We start from the raw sequence: 14170 nt of genomic DNA, 5'->3' as shown, positions 1-14170 counted from the left end.
ATCAAATCAAGACAGTCTACTTGTTGATGTGCAAATGATAAATATTCACTGATTTCCAGACATAATTTCAGTCAAGCAGGGGTGTAATAGCATTTCTGAATGTATTTAAAGAGTATTAGCCTGTGACGACTATTTAGGTATATACTCTTCATTATCAAGCATCTGTAATCTGATGGCGCAAGTCTACAGGCCAGTCCTGTCAACTCTTAAATTCCTCCGGGGTCCCTCTTTCTAATGCATATCATCGGGTAGTGAAATGTTTAGGACTGTGAGTCCGTCAGTGCCGGTGCCCTCCTCCCGGCATGCTTCTGGTTGTGTTTCTGATTTCCTCCAGTGCGAGGTGAGCAAGCAGTGTTTCTCTGCACGTTTCCTAACCACTTCATCGCCAGGTTCTCTAAGTAATCATTTGCTTCTTGTGTTGGGTAAGTGGAGTGCAAGGTATACAAGTCTTTATAGTACTGTCTGAACCTTTCAGTGACTCGCTCCAGACCGTACACCATGTCACCATTCCCCGAGCGGATAGTGATGATTATCCCATCTGTGTATCTAGGGCGCAGTAGTGATGCCAGCATCATAAACGGGCCTTCTGTCTTCCAGATACCCTCTTGCCACTGGAGATTGCCCCAGATGATTGACTTCCCTGTCTGCCATTTCTTGATGTTCTCTCAGCTTGGTTCATCTCTCCAAGAATGTTTTTATATTCTATTAGAAGCTATTACCTTCCTATTTCCTGCTGTTTGTGCCTAGCTTCTGTGCAACAATCTCTGTACTTCTGCATGTTGGGAAATACTGATTCCCCATGTATAGACTTTAAGGGTCTCCCAAACCATCTCAACCTGTCTCACTGAGTTCATGTTGTGCTCAAAATATTCTTTAATAGCAACAGCTAATCCAGCATACAAAACAGTCTCGAATAGAGCCTGATGGGAATCTCCAAGTGAATCCACTAGATTGTTCATTTGATATGATTATATTTATTTAATATTATAGGTGAGTGGTCCGAGCATATGCATACCAAGTGCGTACATGTTTGTATATCCATTGCCAATAGCCAGTAATCTGTGCGTGAGTGCATGTCAGGAACAGCTGAACAGTATGTGTACTCTGCACTAGTGGGGTGTCTATGTTGCTGCATTGTGATGCTTATGCACATGCTGCAGCAGATGGGCACCTGGCAGGGCCTGTTTATCTCTTGCGCTCCAAATACAAAACAGCCTAATTTCCATATTGTACACAGGAACAGGCCAGAAGCTTTCTGAATAGAACTCACAGACCTCCTTTACTCTGGCTAACTCATATACACAATGCATGTACCAGGCAGGCCCCATACTCAAACGTGCACTACATATACTTGGGATGTTAGCACCAATGTTGGGGTAGTGCTCATTAGCTGTAATTTACATAAGTGGGATAGTAGGCCTCTACTCTAGTGACTCTGGTCACAGCTATAGATTCACAAAACCTGTTACACTGCCACCACCTCTATACATGCTAAACCCACAGTAAGTAAAAATGAGGGTACGCTTGCTATGTACCTATTGGTCACAGGATGGGTCCAAGAGCTCATTCATGTCAAGGGACAGGTCTAGTCCTCTGCACGCACACTTGATTAGTGAGAGGCTACAGTGAAAATCAAACATCAGGATACCATATACTCCCAGTCGGCCACTCAGGGCAGGGGAACAGAACTATGCACTATGCAGTGGCATTCCCATCCCAACAGTATGGCTGACCTATAAGATGGCAAAATTAACCAGAATTTATTATACTGCCTGTTTATAATCCGTAGCATAATGCACAACTAGTTTATCTAAAAGTGCTAATATTAAATTTTTGACTGACGATCCCTGTACATTGATGCATGCATGTGTGTGGGTACAGAGGTTGATCTCTGTCTGTGGCCTTTGAGAAAATGAGTGTTTGTAGGCATGTTGGTCTTTAACCATGCTGTATGTGTGTTCATATGTTGTGGGTGTTTCTGTGCTTGCACTATACAAAAACCAACCATGAAAATGCTTGTATTTTCTTGGGAACTCTTCGAAATTTTTGGCCAACATGGCCTGTAAGATACTTGTGCCCTCTAGGACTGCAGATGCCAAAGCGGGTACTTGCAGTTCTTGATTTATAACATTTTCTGTGCACTTCTTAAATGCCCCACACTTGCATTATGCCTACTAGTTGTTGTGTTACTTTATTGTTTCTATATGTACAGTGTTCTATTTCTTTGAGGTTGTCTTGCTTCCACAAATGCTCAACTGAACAAAAATACTAAAGCAGACATTAATTCCTGAAGTTGCTACCACGGACGAGTCACATTTTTATGTAGCAAAGTTTAAAGCATAATAATTTTGTGATTATCAATGTGAATGTTGTATAAATATGGAAAGTAGACAAACGTGAATATAACTGAGGCACAATGGAAATAGTGATTTGCCCGAAGTCCTAATCTTCTGATATTCTTAATAAAGTTTGGAACTCTGCCCTTCGCTCCATAGGTTATGAGGTGATTGGAGTGTTCATGAAGAACTGGGATCTGGTGGATGAGCACGGGGTGTGCACTGCTGACAAAGACTGCGACGACGCTTACCAAGTGTGTCAGAAGCTCGACATACCCTTTCACCAGGTTTCATACATCAAAGAATACTGGCACGAGGTTTTTAGGTACTTGCATTTGTTCATTTACGTGTTAAACAAACATATCTCAGAATATGTGACTCATGCTCTTGAAATACAGACATGTAAGAATCCATGACATGAGGGTAATAACTAGCATAATGACAGAATGGTGATGAAGAACATTTATTTATTTACTAAAATAAAAGCAATAACCTTTGAACAAAATTATGTTATTTGCTGAAAATGACATGCTGATATTTGAAAGCAATTGAGTTTATTTACTAAAAAATGATATTTGAGGACTAGAGGAGTGTGTTTTAAGAAAATGACAGCTTCCCCTAGTGAGACTACTGGGGTACACGTATAATGTCCCACCAGGCACCTGATGATTCACCTTCATTGCCCTCCTACTCGTGAAGTCCCCTGATGGCAGTACTGGGGTACACACATGGCGCTCACCCCCATTGCCCTCCTGCTCACAGAGTGGGGACTAGCGCTTCACTGGGGCTGCAGACACTGCCCCAGGGACCCTGCCTGGCTGAAGAGCTTCTCACTATGCAGTAAAATTAGCAAAGACTATGCTCAGCTGCACCCTCATACCTCGCGGCCCAGAGACTTGTGGTCCCCCTTACAGGAACACTTGCTGTCCCAGGGGTCCGACGACTAGGATGAAACGATGTCTCCTTGGCCTGCCGACTGTGGCCCTTCATACCCACCCTCATCATCATTTGGGGATCATAGACTGCTGGGTTGTTAAACGTTTATCACTACAGCACTGGGTGTTATGGAACTGTGCCCCCTCACCTTTGTGGCTTATGTGATGTCTTTTACCCACCATGTACTATTCCGGTTCTTCCATATGGGAAATACTGTACGATGTGTCTTTCTTTACCTCTTAGTTATGTACAGTATCTGCAATGCCTATAACCCTGAGCATCTATGTTCCTTTGCATGTTCTGCATTTTTAAAAATCTTTTAAATCAAGTTTTTTTTTTTTTTAAATGACAGCTGGTCCCAAGGCTGACATGCATTTATTTACAAAAAATAAAAGATGGTATTTGCAGGACATGAAAATGACAAACTTGTGTTAGAGTCTGGGACTTACTGAAATGAGTGAATTCACTTACAATGCAGACATTCATGGATAAAATGATGACTTTTGAAAAATGTTTGAAAATGAAATTTGAGCAATAACTCATGTAGATTTTAGACACTTATTGATGATGTTATGGACTCGTATCGTAACTCTTAGCGCGTATTCTTGCTGCTGTGTTTGTTCTTTCAAGAAGCTGAGACATTTTATGATTTGCTTTGATAGATTTGTGTGATATTATCCCTTTAGATGGTTTGTCAGATCTGCGCCAAGTGAGATCAATGTCACCTAACTCTGGTTTGCCAGAGCCTTTACTATCTGTCTAACCAGAGGATTAGCACTTCTGTCTAAGTCCTGAGAATGCAGTGCAATGAAATGTTCACATGCTTATCTTTCCACTTACATCCCTAGATTATTTTAAATGCCTGTAAAACCTCGTATTTGTTAGATGATTACTTTGTGAAACTGTGGTGTACATTGCACCATCCATTTGCATGGTTTTCAACATTTTTTGGGACGTTGTCACCTTGGGAATGGGCCTTGGTGCATTGTCAAGCAACCAGTTTTCGATCTCGTGGGCGGTGATGACATTCTATTGAAATTTTTCTCCTTGACATGCAGGAGTGAGCAAAATTCCTTCTCCTTAAGTTGGTCCACTCTATTTTAGCATAAAATCCATGAGTGTATTACAGCACTCATGGCTTCTACACATTGCGCTTTCATGAGACTGTTGAGAGCAATGACCAGTTACTATAACAACGCAGATTAATAGAAATATGGATATGACATTTTATCTTGTTCTCCCCTTTATTGCAGCTATTTACTTAACGAATATGAAAGAGGACGAACCCCTAATCCAGACATAATGTGTAACAAACATATTAAGTTCAATTACTTCTTTCGTCATGCTCTGGAGTCTTTAGGTAAGCATACTGTTTTGATAGATAGAACATTGAGTTAAACTTAAATGCCTTTAGACTGAACGATCTGTATTTTACCAAAACCCTAGTCCCCTAAGAGCTCTTGGTTCCACATGGCCTTCTTGTGAGCCTTGTATTTCACCCAACATTAGTGTCCCTTTAACCCCTGATCCTCCATTAATCTGCCTCTGGACCTCCTCTTTGGCCATAAGCCTGACCTTAAAGCATCGTTCTGCCCCCACAGCCCCATCTCATGAAAGGAAGATCTTTTCTATAGTTGTAATATATATCTCAATAACAGTATGTGAGGAGGACCTGAAAGGCTTTGATGTGACATGAATAATCTTTGGTCTGAGTGAATATCATGGACACCCCACCAATATAAAAGAAGATTATAATGCTTCAGCCTTTTTATGAACATATATTAATAACATATATATTAATTATTAATTATATTGATAAATGAGATGGGCTGGTATGAAGCACACTTTCAGTTTTAGTTATTGTTAGTTTGACTCCAGAGGGCTGGTCCCATGTGTTGATTTAAAATTTAATGGAATAATACTAAAACACCTGGAATTAAGGATGGTGCAAATCTGTTATTTACGTTGAATGTTAGTGTTGTAACTTGTGTGCTGTTGACTCCTCGGTGTACATCTTTAACCACGTCTGATGTCAATGTACCATGGTTACTGCGGTACATCAAGAGCAGAAGGATTAGCTGTGGGATTGGAGTTGGAGCTGTGCTGTCTTATTGGTGCGAGGAAATAACCTCGAACCTTAACAGTAGTAAACCTGTAGTAAACCTTAAGAGTCTGTCCATCCATGCTTGGAGCTTTTCACTCTTATTTTAAACATGGTCTTATTAGTTTATATTACAACATGGGGGTATTGGCAGGGTGGCGCTTAGAGTGCTTATAAGTACATTTTGGTTCACACCGACTGCCCTGTGATCTTTCATCTACTACACAACAAACGAGGCACAGTGGACATAATCCTTTCAGCGTTATATTTCCACCCAGCAGGTGTCATTGGTATTTATTATATCAGACCTTCTCCATCAGTTTTAGAGGACCAGTCCACACAATACTGCATTTATATTCTTTGTATAGTCTGTGGGGGTCTAGTGCCAGGTGGATAAAAGAGCAAATGCGCTTATTTTTTGCAGGCGTTTGTCATCCTGTAGAGTTTCATCATTCCTTGAATTCAACATGTAAAGTTCCTGTGTCAGGGTTCATTTTGATATAGTCTTGAGGAAGTTTTCCAGATTTTGATATGTGGGCCTTAAGTCAGAATGAACCTTTTAACCAACAAGAGCCCCAACGTAGCAACCATTTGATTGATCTTGTCCTTTGTCAATATTTGCATCGGGCCATGCAAGCACATGCAGAGTTCTAGTGGGGCTAACCAGCCTACTTCAGTTTGCAATGTTATTCAGTCATTGCAGAATGACTTTCCCACTACCACCGAGCAGGATCATATCATATGGAACAGAGAATCTGCACCTTCATTTACACCCCGGTACTCAAATATATTCTGTGTGTATATCCTATGGCGTACTGTTGACATTGATTATGTGCTTTTGTGAGATATTAAACTGCCCCAACTGAAATTCAGTGTTGCTGTTGGTGTTGTGCAGTCACTTTCCCATCTGTTGTTCACTCTATCACCTTTCCGTGGACTGTCCACAGTTAGAGGACTGGGCTTCCACCCTCCAACAACAAGACAAGCATTTCCAGAATAACTGCTCAGATCATCAACCCAGCCGTCTTACGCCTCATTCGTAAGCCTAGCATACATCAGAAATTGGATTGGCGGGGTATCAATTTTAGCTGAGGCCCTTTTAAAGCTAAGGGCATATCAGGATAGCTTGACATCTGCCCTGCATCCATCGATTGTCTTTTCGTTTTGCATTTTCTTAAGGAGAAGTAGGCTACATTAAAATAGTTGGGACATAAAAGTGTTTTATTTAATTACCTACTTTCCCATCGAGGAAATCAAGTAGAGCAAGCTTTTTAGGATTGTTCTACTGCTTTGTTGTGGCACTCAAATGCTTTCCTGTCCACAGGTCTCATACAATATTGCCCTCTTAGGTTGGAAGCGCTCCCTGGGCTTTTCAGCTGCATGTTGTAGATGAGTTGCCAGGTAGTATGCTTCAGAATCATGGAGGCCATTCCCCTCTTGTTCATGTTGTAGGTTCAGGATGGATTTTCAGTTTGACCCTACTATGCATAGCAGCACATACCAATCTCACCAACAGCTGATCTAATTTCCTAAATAGACTAGAGGCACATGACATTGGTAACATCACCATCTTTGCCAGGGACACACACGTTATTATCACCTGTAGTGGACGTTTTATCTAGAATGACATCAACCAACTTTTCTCGCTTGGACACTCTTGAGGGCCATTTGTGACAACTTTCTCAATGTTACATTTTCCAAGCTTATTCCCTGATTTGATAATCAGTGTAACTATCATTGGACTCTTTTTAATCCATACCCGCTTCCTCTTACATTGTACGTAGGATTGATAGGAGTTCACAAATGTCACTTTTATACTGGCGTCATCTGTGTACAGTCTACTGGAGTTTTGGTGTTCACCTTGCGTGATTCAGCTTCTGATATTTGTGTCATGCCACACCGATATAGTCTACAGTTAATCCATGTTGAAAGATCTTAACAGTTGTCTATTTGCGCGCATCGCTGCATTTCTAAATGTTATTTCCATCAATTCTTGTCTCATCTCCAAGATCAGGATTCAGATGTTTAGGGAACTCACAACACATAGCTGTGTGATTACCGGCTGATAAATCTAAAACCTGTGTAATGCCACCCAAATCAGTTTTCTCATTAGCTGTTAATACTTAGATTGTTGCTAATGCTGCAAGTGATACATATTGATGTTTTGAGGGAAGCCTTCAGTTTAGCTAATAACACATTTTTCAGTTTGTAGATTTGAAGATTCAGTAATCAGATGCTCATCCATCTTCAGCCATGCAGTCTCGCACCTTTCTGTATCTTTTCATGTGGATAGTCTTAGCTGCTATGTTCATTGAGTGAAACTAGAGGGTTGCTTTTGCTGGCCCTACGCGGCACACGATTCATGAAGCTCTAGGGGTTCCGCTGTTCCTGTGCAGCTCAATGCATGCCTCACAAGAGCCACCTCCTTCCTTCCTTTAAATGGTGCTGGGATTCCTATAAGCAAGGACCTCCATTTCGGTGGTCCAAGGCAGCAGCTGCTACCCCTGGCATACCTTTTGTCTCCCTGGCACCTGAGAGGTGACAAACGCAGTCCGAAGAGCAGCTTCTTTCTGCAGCTTCTGCTGGGTTCCGTGGTTTCCAAAATAAAGCTTGCATGTCAGCTTTTGAAATGAGTGCTTATCGATTGATCAATGTCACTGTACAACCAGGAATTAATTTTTCGTATTGAATTGATCAATGCTAATAGTTTATGCGGATATTCTTTGCCTATGCATTTCAATGGAATAAATATTTGAAAACACCTTTTTTTCATTTAGATTAAGCATTTTCATGTTACAACCACAAAAAGCCACAGTCAACCACTGTCCATCAAGCATACAATGTACCCGGTATCATTCCAGTACATCATGTACAATATGAAGCATCAAGCATTGAAATTTACATTTATGTCGATATATTCCCCAAGTCGCTGCAGCTGCCATTTCAGGACCTCTCAGCTGCCAGCGTTAGGAGATATGCTGTCATGGGTGCCCAGTAATCCTTAGGGTGGGATGGTGTGGGAAGTTCTTCTGCATATGTCTCCAGCTGATCTCTATTGTAAGCTGTATCCCGCACCAACTGTGTTACCGTTGGGCACGTTTTCTTCCCCCAATGCATTGCAACTCTCCTCTTCACCAGTAAAGAGCTATAGCTGCCAACTTGTGGTTCGGTGGAGGAAGAGACTGCACATAGCATAATACACATGTATGAGGACCATACCTCACCGGTTCAGAGACACCCCCATGAGCATCTGTGTAAGCAATTCCCAATATTTATTTGTCGTACCACGCTAAATGTAAGAAGTCTGACCCCCGCCCTCCACATCTGTAACAAGTATGCTCCTGTTGAAGTCTGTAGCTGACCAACTGTGTAGGTGTATCGTATACCTGCTGCAGAAACTTGGTGTATGGTACATAAATTCCTATTTGCAGTCAGCTTGCCCGTTAATGCACAGCAGAACCCCGACTCAACCTTCATAAGCAGGGTCTCAAGTACCCCATTCGACCTATCCAGTACAGTAGTATCTGATCGGTCCTCCTCAGTCTGCACCATATTATATAGATTTGTGGACAACCCTTTACGGGAGGTACTGGTGAGTTCTAGTTGTAGAGTTTTGGAAGTAGGAGGAGCCTGCAGAAACATGGCATAATGTACCCTCAAGCACCTGTAGGTGAAATGCATGAAAGGGAATCACAACTTCGATGCGGCAATGATGCAAATCGAATAAAGCGGTCCTCTGAAAACAGATCCCCCATTGTCTTGAGACCGCCTCCTTTGAGTAAACTCAGGGCTATTGTTCTTGTGTGACAGACAAATAAGGATGCCATGCTGCCTGCAAAGCAGGGGCATAGAGGGGCCACTCAACTGTCCCCAATGACCTGCCAGACGCGCAAGATGGAGTTATCGTGATAATACCACTGCAGACTACCTCCACCTGTTTATGCGATAGCAATGAGGTCAGTGGTATTGTGCTATTGTGCACACTATTTCATGTTCCACTTCTAAATCTTGTATGCATCGTTTAGGGTGCACCCAGTAATGTGTGTATTGTGCTTGCGCACATGTCACATAAAGGTAGAAATCCGGGGCCTGAATGCCTCCGCAGTCAAAGGGGATAGTCATCTGCTGCCACACAATCCACAGTTGCTTACAAACTCAGTGGGTAACTCCACTGTGCCAGCTGTTAGTGGTAACACATAGGATTTCTCCCAGTTAATGTGCAGTCCTGACTGCCCTTTAAACCGCACATCCTCCCGAATCAGTGCAGGTAGTTGAGTCTCAGAGTCCCTCACATACAGCACCATGTCATCCGCATAGAGAGATCTGGCCAAAGGCTGTTGTTTGCATCTAAGGGACGTAGCGGCATGCCTCTGTCTGATAATGCATGCCAGCCTCTCCACGGCTTTAAAACCACCTTCTTCAGGACATTTGAATTAATATTCTTCCCATAAAATGTATTTTTCTTATATTGTACATATAAATACCAGATCAACAAACAAAAACATTACCATCACACACATATAACAATACAGTTCTATTCAAATACAACAAATCCTATTGAAAGTAAATTCAAATTTAAAATTAAATGCAACATTACCAAAACTACAGGACACCTATAACCCTTGTACCTATGCTCCCCAATTGTTGTTCACACTGTTCTAAAATATATCCATTACTAATATATCATCATTCATTTCATATACACCCTTAATCAGACAAATATTGGCACACACAAACACCACCTTCCATTTCAATGTTTCTTAACCTTTATTTACCACATAATCTACCCCATCCCCACTCTGGAGATTAGGAATTGACCAGCTATCCATATACATTCCATGCCATACCCTCATGTTTCATGCTCAATGCGCCGTGACTGAGAACAGATTGCTTTTGCGCCATTCTTTAACATTACTCCGGCACATATCAAATACATCTTTCACTAAAGAATTATTCAGCTCTTGCTTACCAAGTTGCTTACCCTATCCAAACTGGGGGAAATAAAAAAATCACACTAATTGAAAGGAGGCAACTCATAATCTCCCAATTTTAAGTTGACTCATTCAGATCATCACATTGTTTATTGGCCACTCACATTATATAAACAAACAACCCACCTGCGGCGTGCTAGTGTTAAAAACCCCAGTAAGGCAGTCTGACTCCTGCTACAAGCTAATCTTTCACTAAACAGCTTCTGGAGAGTAGGGATCACTCGGTGAGTAATATTCATTATATATTGCAACCTTTCTTTTGGAATCTAAAATATTTAAAATACTAATTCATTTCACAAATAGCACCATATTAAACCCTCCATTCTTCCATGACAACTATACCACTCACCTCCAAGGTGTTCGGTGAGCTATGTCCGTTGTGTCTGGAATCTCCTCGCTGTAAATCTAAAATCGTAACAAACGCTCAGTATATCTTATCAACTTCAATCTTCCGATCTTTCTAAAATGAAATATTGCTCACCCCCATTGTCTTCAGTGTGGCCTTACACGAATCAACACCATCAACATGGGACCATCCAATTGGAGCCACTATTGTTATCCTGCTAACGTTGCTCCTGTCCTCCGCGTAACAAAAAAGACGAATAAGAGATTTAGGGCCATATGTACGAAAGCTTTTTCCCATAGACACAGAATGGGTAAAATCCTTTGGTACATCTGGCCCTTAGGCACCAATAGTTGCCCTTTCCTATGTGGTGAATGCGCCTTCCTAAGAGACTCGCCCATCCATAGGATGCCTCCTACCGCCGATGTCCGTGTTTCCGTCGCATTGTGAGCTCACTGAAGGGGCTGCTGTTTATCCCACACCTCACATAACGCCAGCTGTTGTGCATTGTTCCATTAAGCGTATCTCCTGGATAACAACACAACTGGAGGACTAACTATTGACTGACATATTGGGGACTGCTGTGTGCCAAAAATAAAGAAAGGACAACTGTGTTGCCAAGCTTTTGTTGCCTGGTTTTATATAACTATCAGTTGGCTGCACACATAAATGTCTAAGATCGTAATTGTTTTTTTTATAAATTCTTACACAAGCTATTGTCCCCCAAGCTGTAGATATGTGATGTCCTCTTCTATTCTCAGGAGTAATATCCTTACATCTTTTTATTGTCATGTGTCTGTACTGGCGACTTTATCTAAATAACTTGAAGTTTTTTCTCTTGAGCAGTTGCTTAGCGTGCTCACCGCTGCCTAGATTGGGACAGAAAATCATCTTTTTGACAGCTATAGCTAAAAATAAATAAATAACACTCATAGACCATTTATCTAGTGTAGAACAATCTCTGGGCCATAAATTATGTTTCTTCTCTACTTAATTCCATGTGCCACTGAGGTAGTGTCAGGTTTGAAGGATGAGTAGGGCACGACCTATTTGCTAATCCCAAACTTCTCTCTAGATGTGGCTTGGGATCATTTGACTGAACCCCCTTCTGAGAATGTATAGAGGACGGGGAAGACAGAGGGTTAGGGGTGAGAGAAAAAGATCCAGACTACACTTCAGTGGAAGCGCACTGGATTGTCACAGCCACCGAATCCTGTGGCGTGGTTACTGTTTGGTCTCAAAGTTGTGAGGGTACCACACAAAGCTAAGTCCTATAAAACACACCAGCACTCAATTACTTTCCGAAAAGCACCCTCTCCAAGATATAAGACAGATAAAGACTCACTGACTCTGAGTGTTCCCTGCTTCTCCAGGAGAGTGACACACAAAAAATAAAAAGGGAGAATAGCAAAGACAAAGCAGCTCTAAGATCAGGGGAGCCGACAAGAAAACAAAACAAATATGAGGAAGCAAAGTTGAGTATGAACTAAAGCTGCAAGTGGGAAACTTAGAACTTGTAAAAGTTGCTAGGCACGGTGATACTGGCTGGCTCTGCCTAAATGCCCCTCGAGCCTTCTGTGCTACCTACAGAGCTGCTAAGTTTCCATTTTGTTTATGAGTGACATTTCCCTGGTTGGCGCATGCTTATATGTGACATTTTTTACCTTATTTGTGACAATTTGAGTGACACTTTATCTCAAGTCAAATAAAGTGTCTGTGCTTTTTTTATAAAATTAATTTAAGAACTGCCCTTTTGTGTGCAATTAAAAGGCTTAGAAAGAGCCATAAACACCTGTAGTACACCTAATGCACCTCAATAGGTTTCTAACCTTCCTCCTTCACCTAATTTACCCGCGGAACAACCTAGGGCCAACATAAAAAACAACACTTCTGACTTGTTGACTACTTTAGTTTGATAATGCCATGTGTCCTGCTCAATACTAATCGTAATTAAATGCATACTGCCCGTTAGCAGTAACCTTTGCCCATGATTTGTCACACAGGAGGAGAACAATGGAGAAATCCTCTCTCTCTGTGTATAATGTAGATTTTCCTAGTAGATTATGACAGAAAGTCTTAATTTTATTAAAGATATGGAGGTGAGTATTATGCTTCTCTTACTTGCTTTAATCTCAATAGCAGCAGTCAAGAAAACTACAACTCCCAAATGGCTTAGAACAACAAAAGCCAATGGGAGCGAAAAACGTAATAACAGATGCACCAATCACAATCATGACAGCTATGCATACAGCACACTTGACTGCGACCAGCCCTCTTTCTTGATGCGAGAAGGCTAGGAGTTACGAGAAAACAATGGAAAAATGGCAAAAATTATAGCAATTGCTAAAGTCAGGGAACAAAAGTCCTGGATCAATGCTAGGCAAAACCGTATTGAAGCAGGAATCCGGAGAGGAGAAGAAGGGATGTTTCGGAAAGAAACTGGACGTCCGGTCGATGTGATGGCATCCAACAAATACTTCTGTTGATCAGGTAGAGGCTTGAGCTGGAGTGGAAGTAGCTGCAGGGGAGGGAAGAAACAAGACAAATCAGAAATATCTCCTTGTTGAGGCGGGATAATACTCGCCTCCGTATCTTTAATAAAATTAAGACTTTCTGTCATAATCTACTAGGAAAATCTACATTTTATGGCAAGAACGGAGGCTCATATTATGCTATTTTAAAGCATATTAATCACTATTGAAGTAGCTGTGTGCACTGGTTTACAATAAAACGTCCTAAATACATTATCATTGGACCAATCAGCCGATCTCAGAATGTCCTCTAACCTGGATCCAACCCAGAAGGCCTTGGAAGCCATAGCACCCCTGACTGAGTGAGCTCCAAATATGGAAGTATCGATACCCGCCAGGGACATAACCCAACTAACCCATCTGGCTAGAGTTGCAGCGGCCACCGGATTATGTGGTCTTTGGAAAGAGATTAGTAGTTGGGAAACGGAGGACTTTCTGAGATTGGCTGTCCGTTCTTCATAACATTTGAGACATTGCCCCACACAGAGCTTAGGTTGATCTGGAAAATATGGATAAAAGACTGTACGTAAATTGGTTTTTATGCGTTTATTAATGGAAAATAGTACCCCTGTGGGGGCAAATTGCCGAGAAGTAACATCAAGTGCTCTAACATCAGATAATCGCTTAATAGAGACTAAACAAAGCAACATAGTAAGTTTCGCTGAAAGCATCTTCAAAGACAAATCAGCATTGTCCTGCCAGGAAAGGAACAAATTCAAAACCAAATTGACATCCCATAACTTTGAATATTTAGGTAATGGAGGAACTGAAAATCTTACTCCCTTCAACAGACGACAGAGTAGGGGGTGTTCTCCTACCGGTTTGCCATTGACGTGTTCGTGATGCATGGAAATAGCAGACCTATATAAGTTAATTGTTCTATAAGACTTACCTGCACTAGCTTGTGCCGCCAGAAAATTAATTACATAATT

The 14170-nt window shown here is 41.5% G+C and overlaps 1 protein-coding gene across 1 annotated transcript in view; it reads left to right on the top strand.

The window, feature by feature from the left end:
- The window catches only part of TRMU (tRNA mitochondrial 2-thiouridylase), a 108822-nt gene that overhangs the window by 8166 nt on the left and 86486 nt on the right, over positions 1-14170 (top strand). The window contains exons 2-3 of the mRNA XM_069229731.1: positions 2496-2661; positions 4526-4632. Of these exons, the coding sequence (XP_069085832.1) occupies positions 2496-2661; positions 4526-4632 (273 nt within the window). The remainder of the gene's footprint in view (positions 1-2495; positions 2662-4525; positions 4633-14170) is intronic.

The sequence above is a fragment of the Pleurodeles waltl genome, chromosome 4_1 (genome assembly GCF_031143425.1).
Source record: "Pleurodeles waltl isolate 20211129_DDA chromosome 4_1, aPleWal1.hap1.20221129, whole genome shotgun sequence".
NCBI classification, from domain to species: domain Eukaryota; kingdom Metazoa; phylum Chordata; class Amphibia; order Caudata; family Salamandridae; genus Pleurodeles; species Pleurodeles waltl.
Note: the sequence above shows the minus strand (reverse complement) of the source record. Positions and strands in the feature narration are given on the sequence as shown.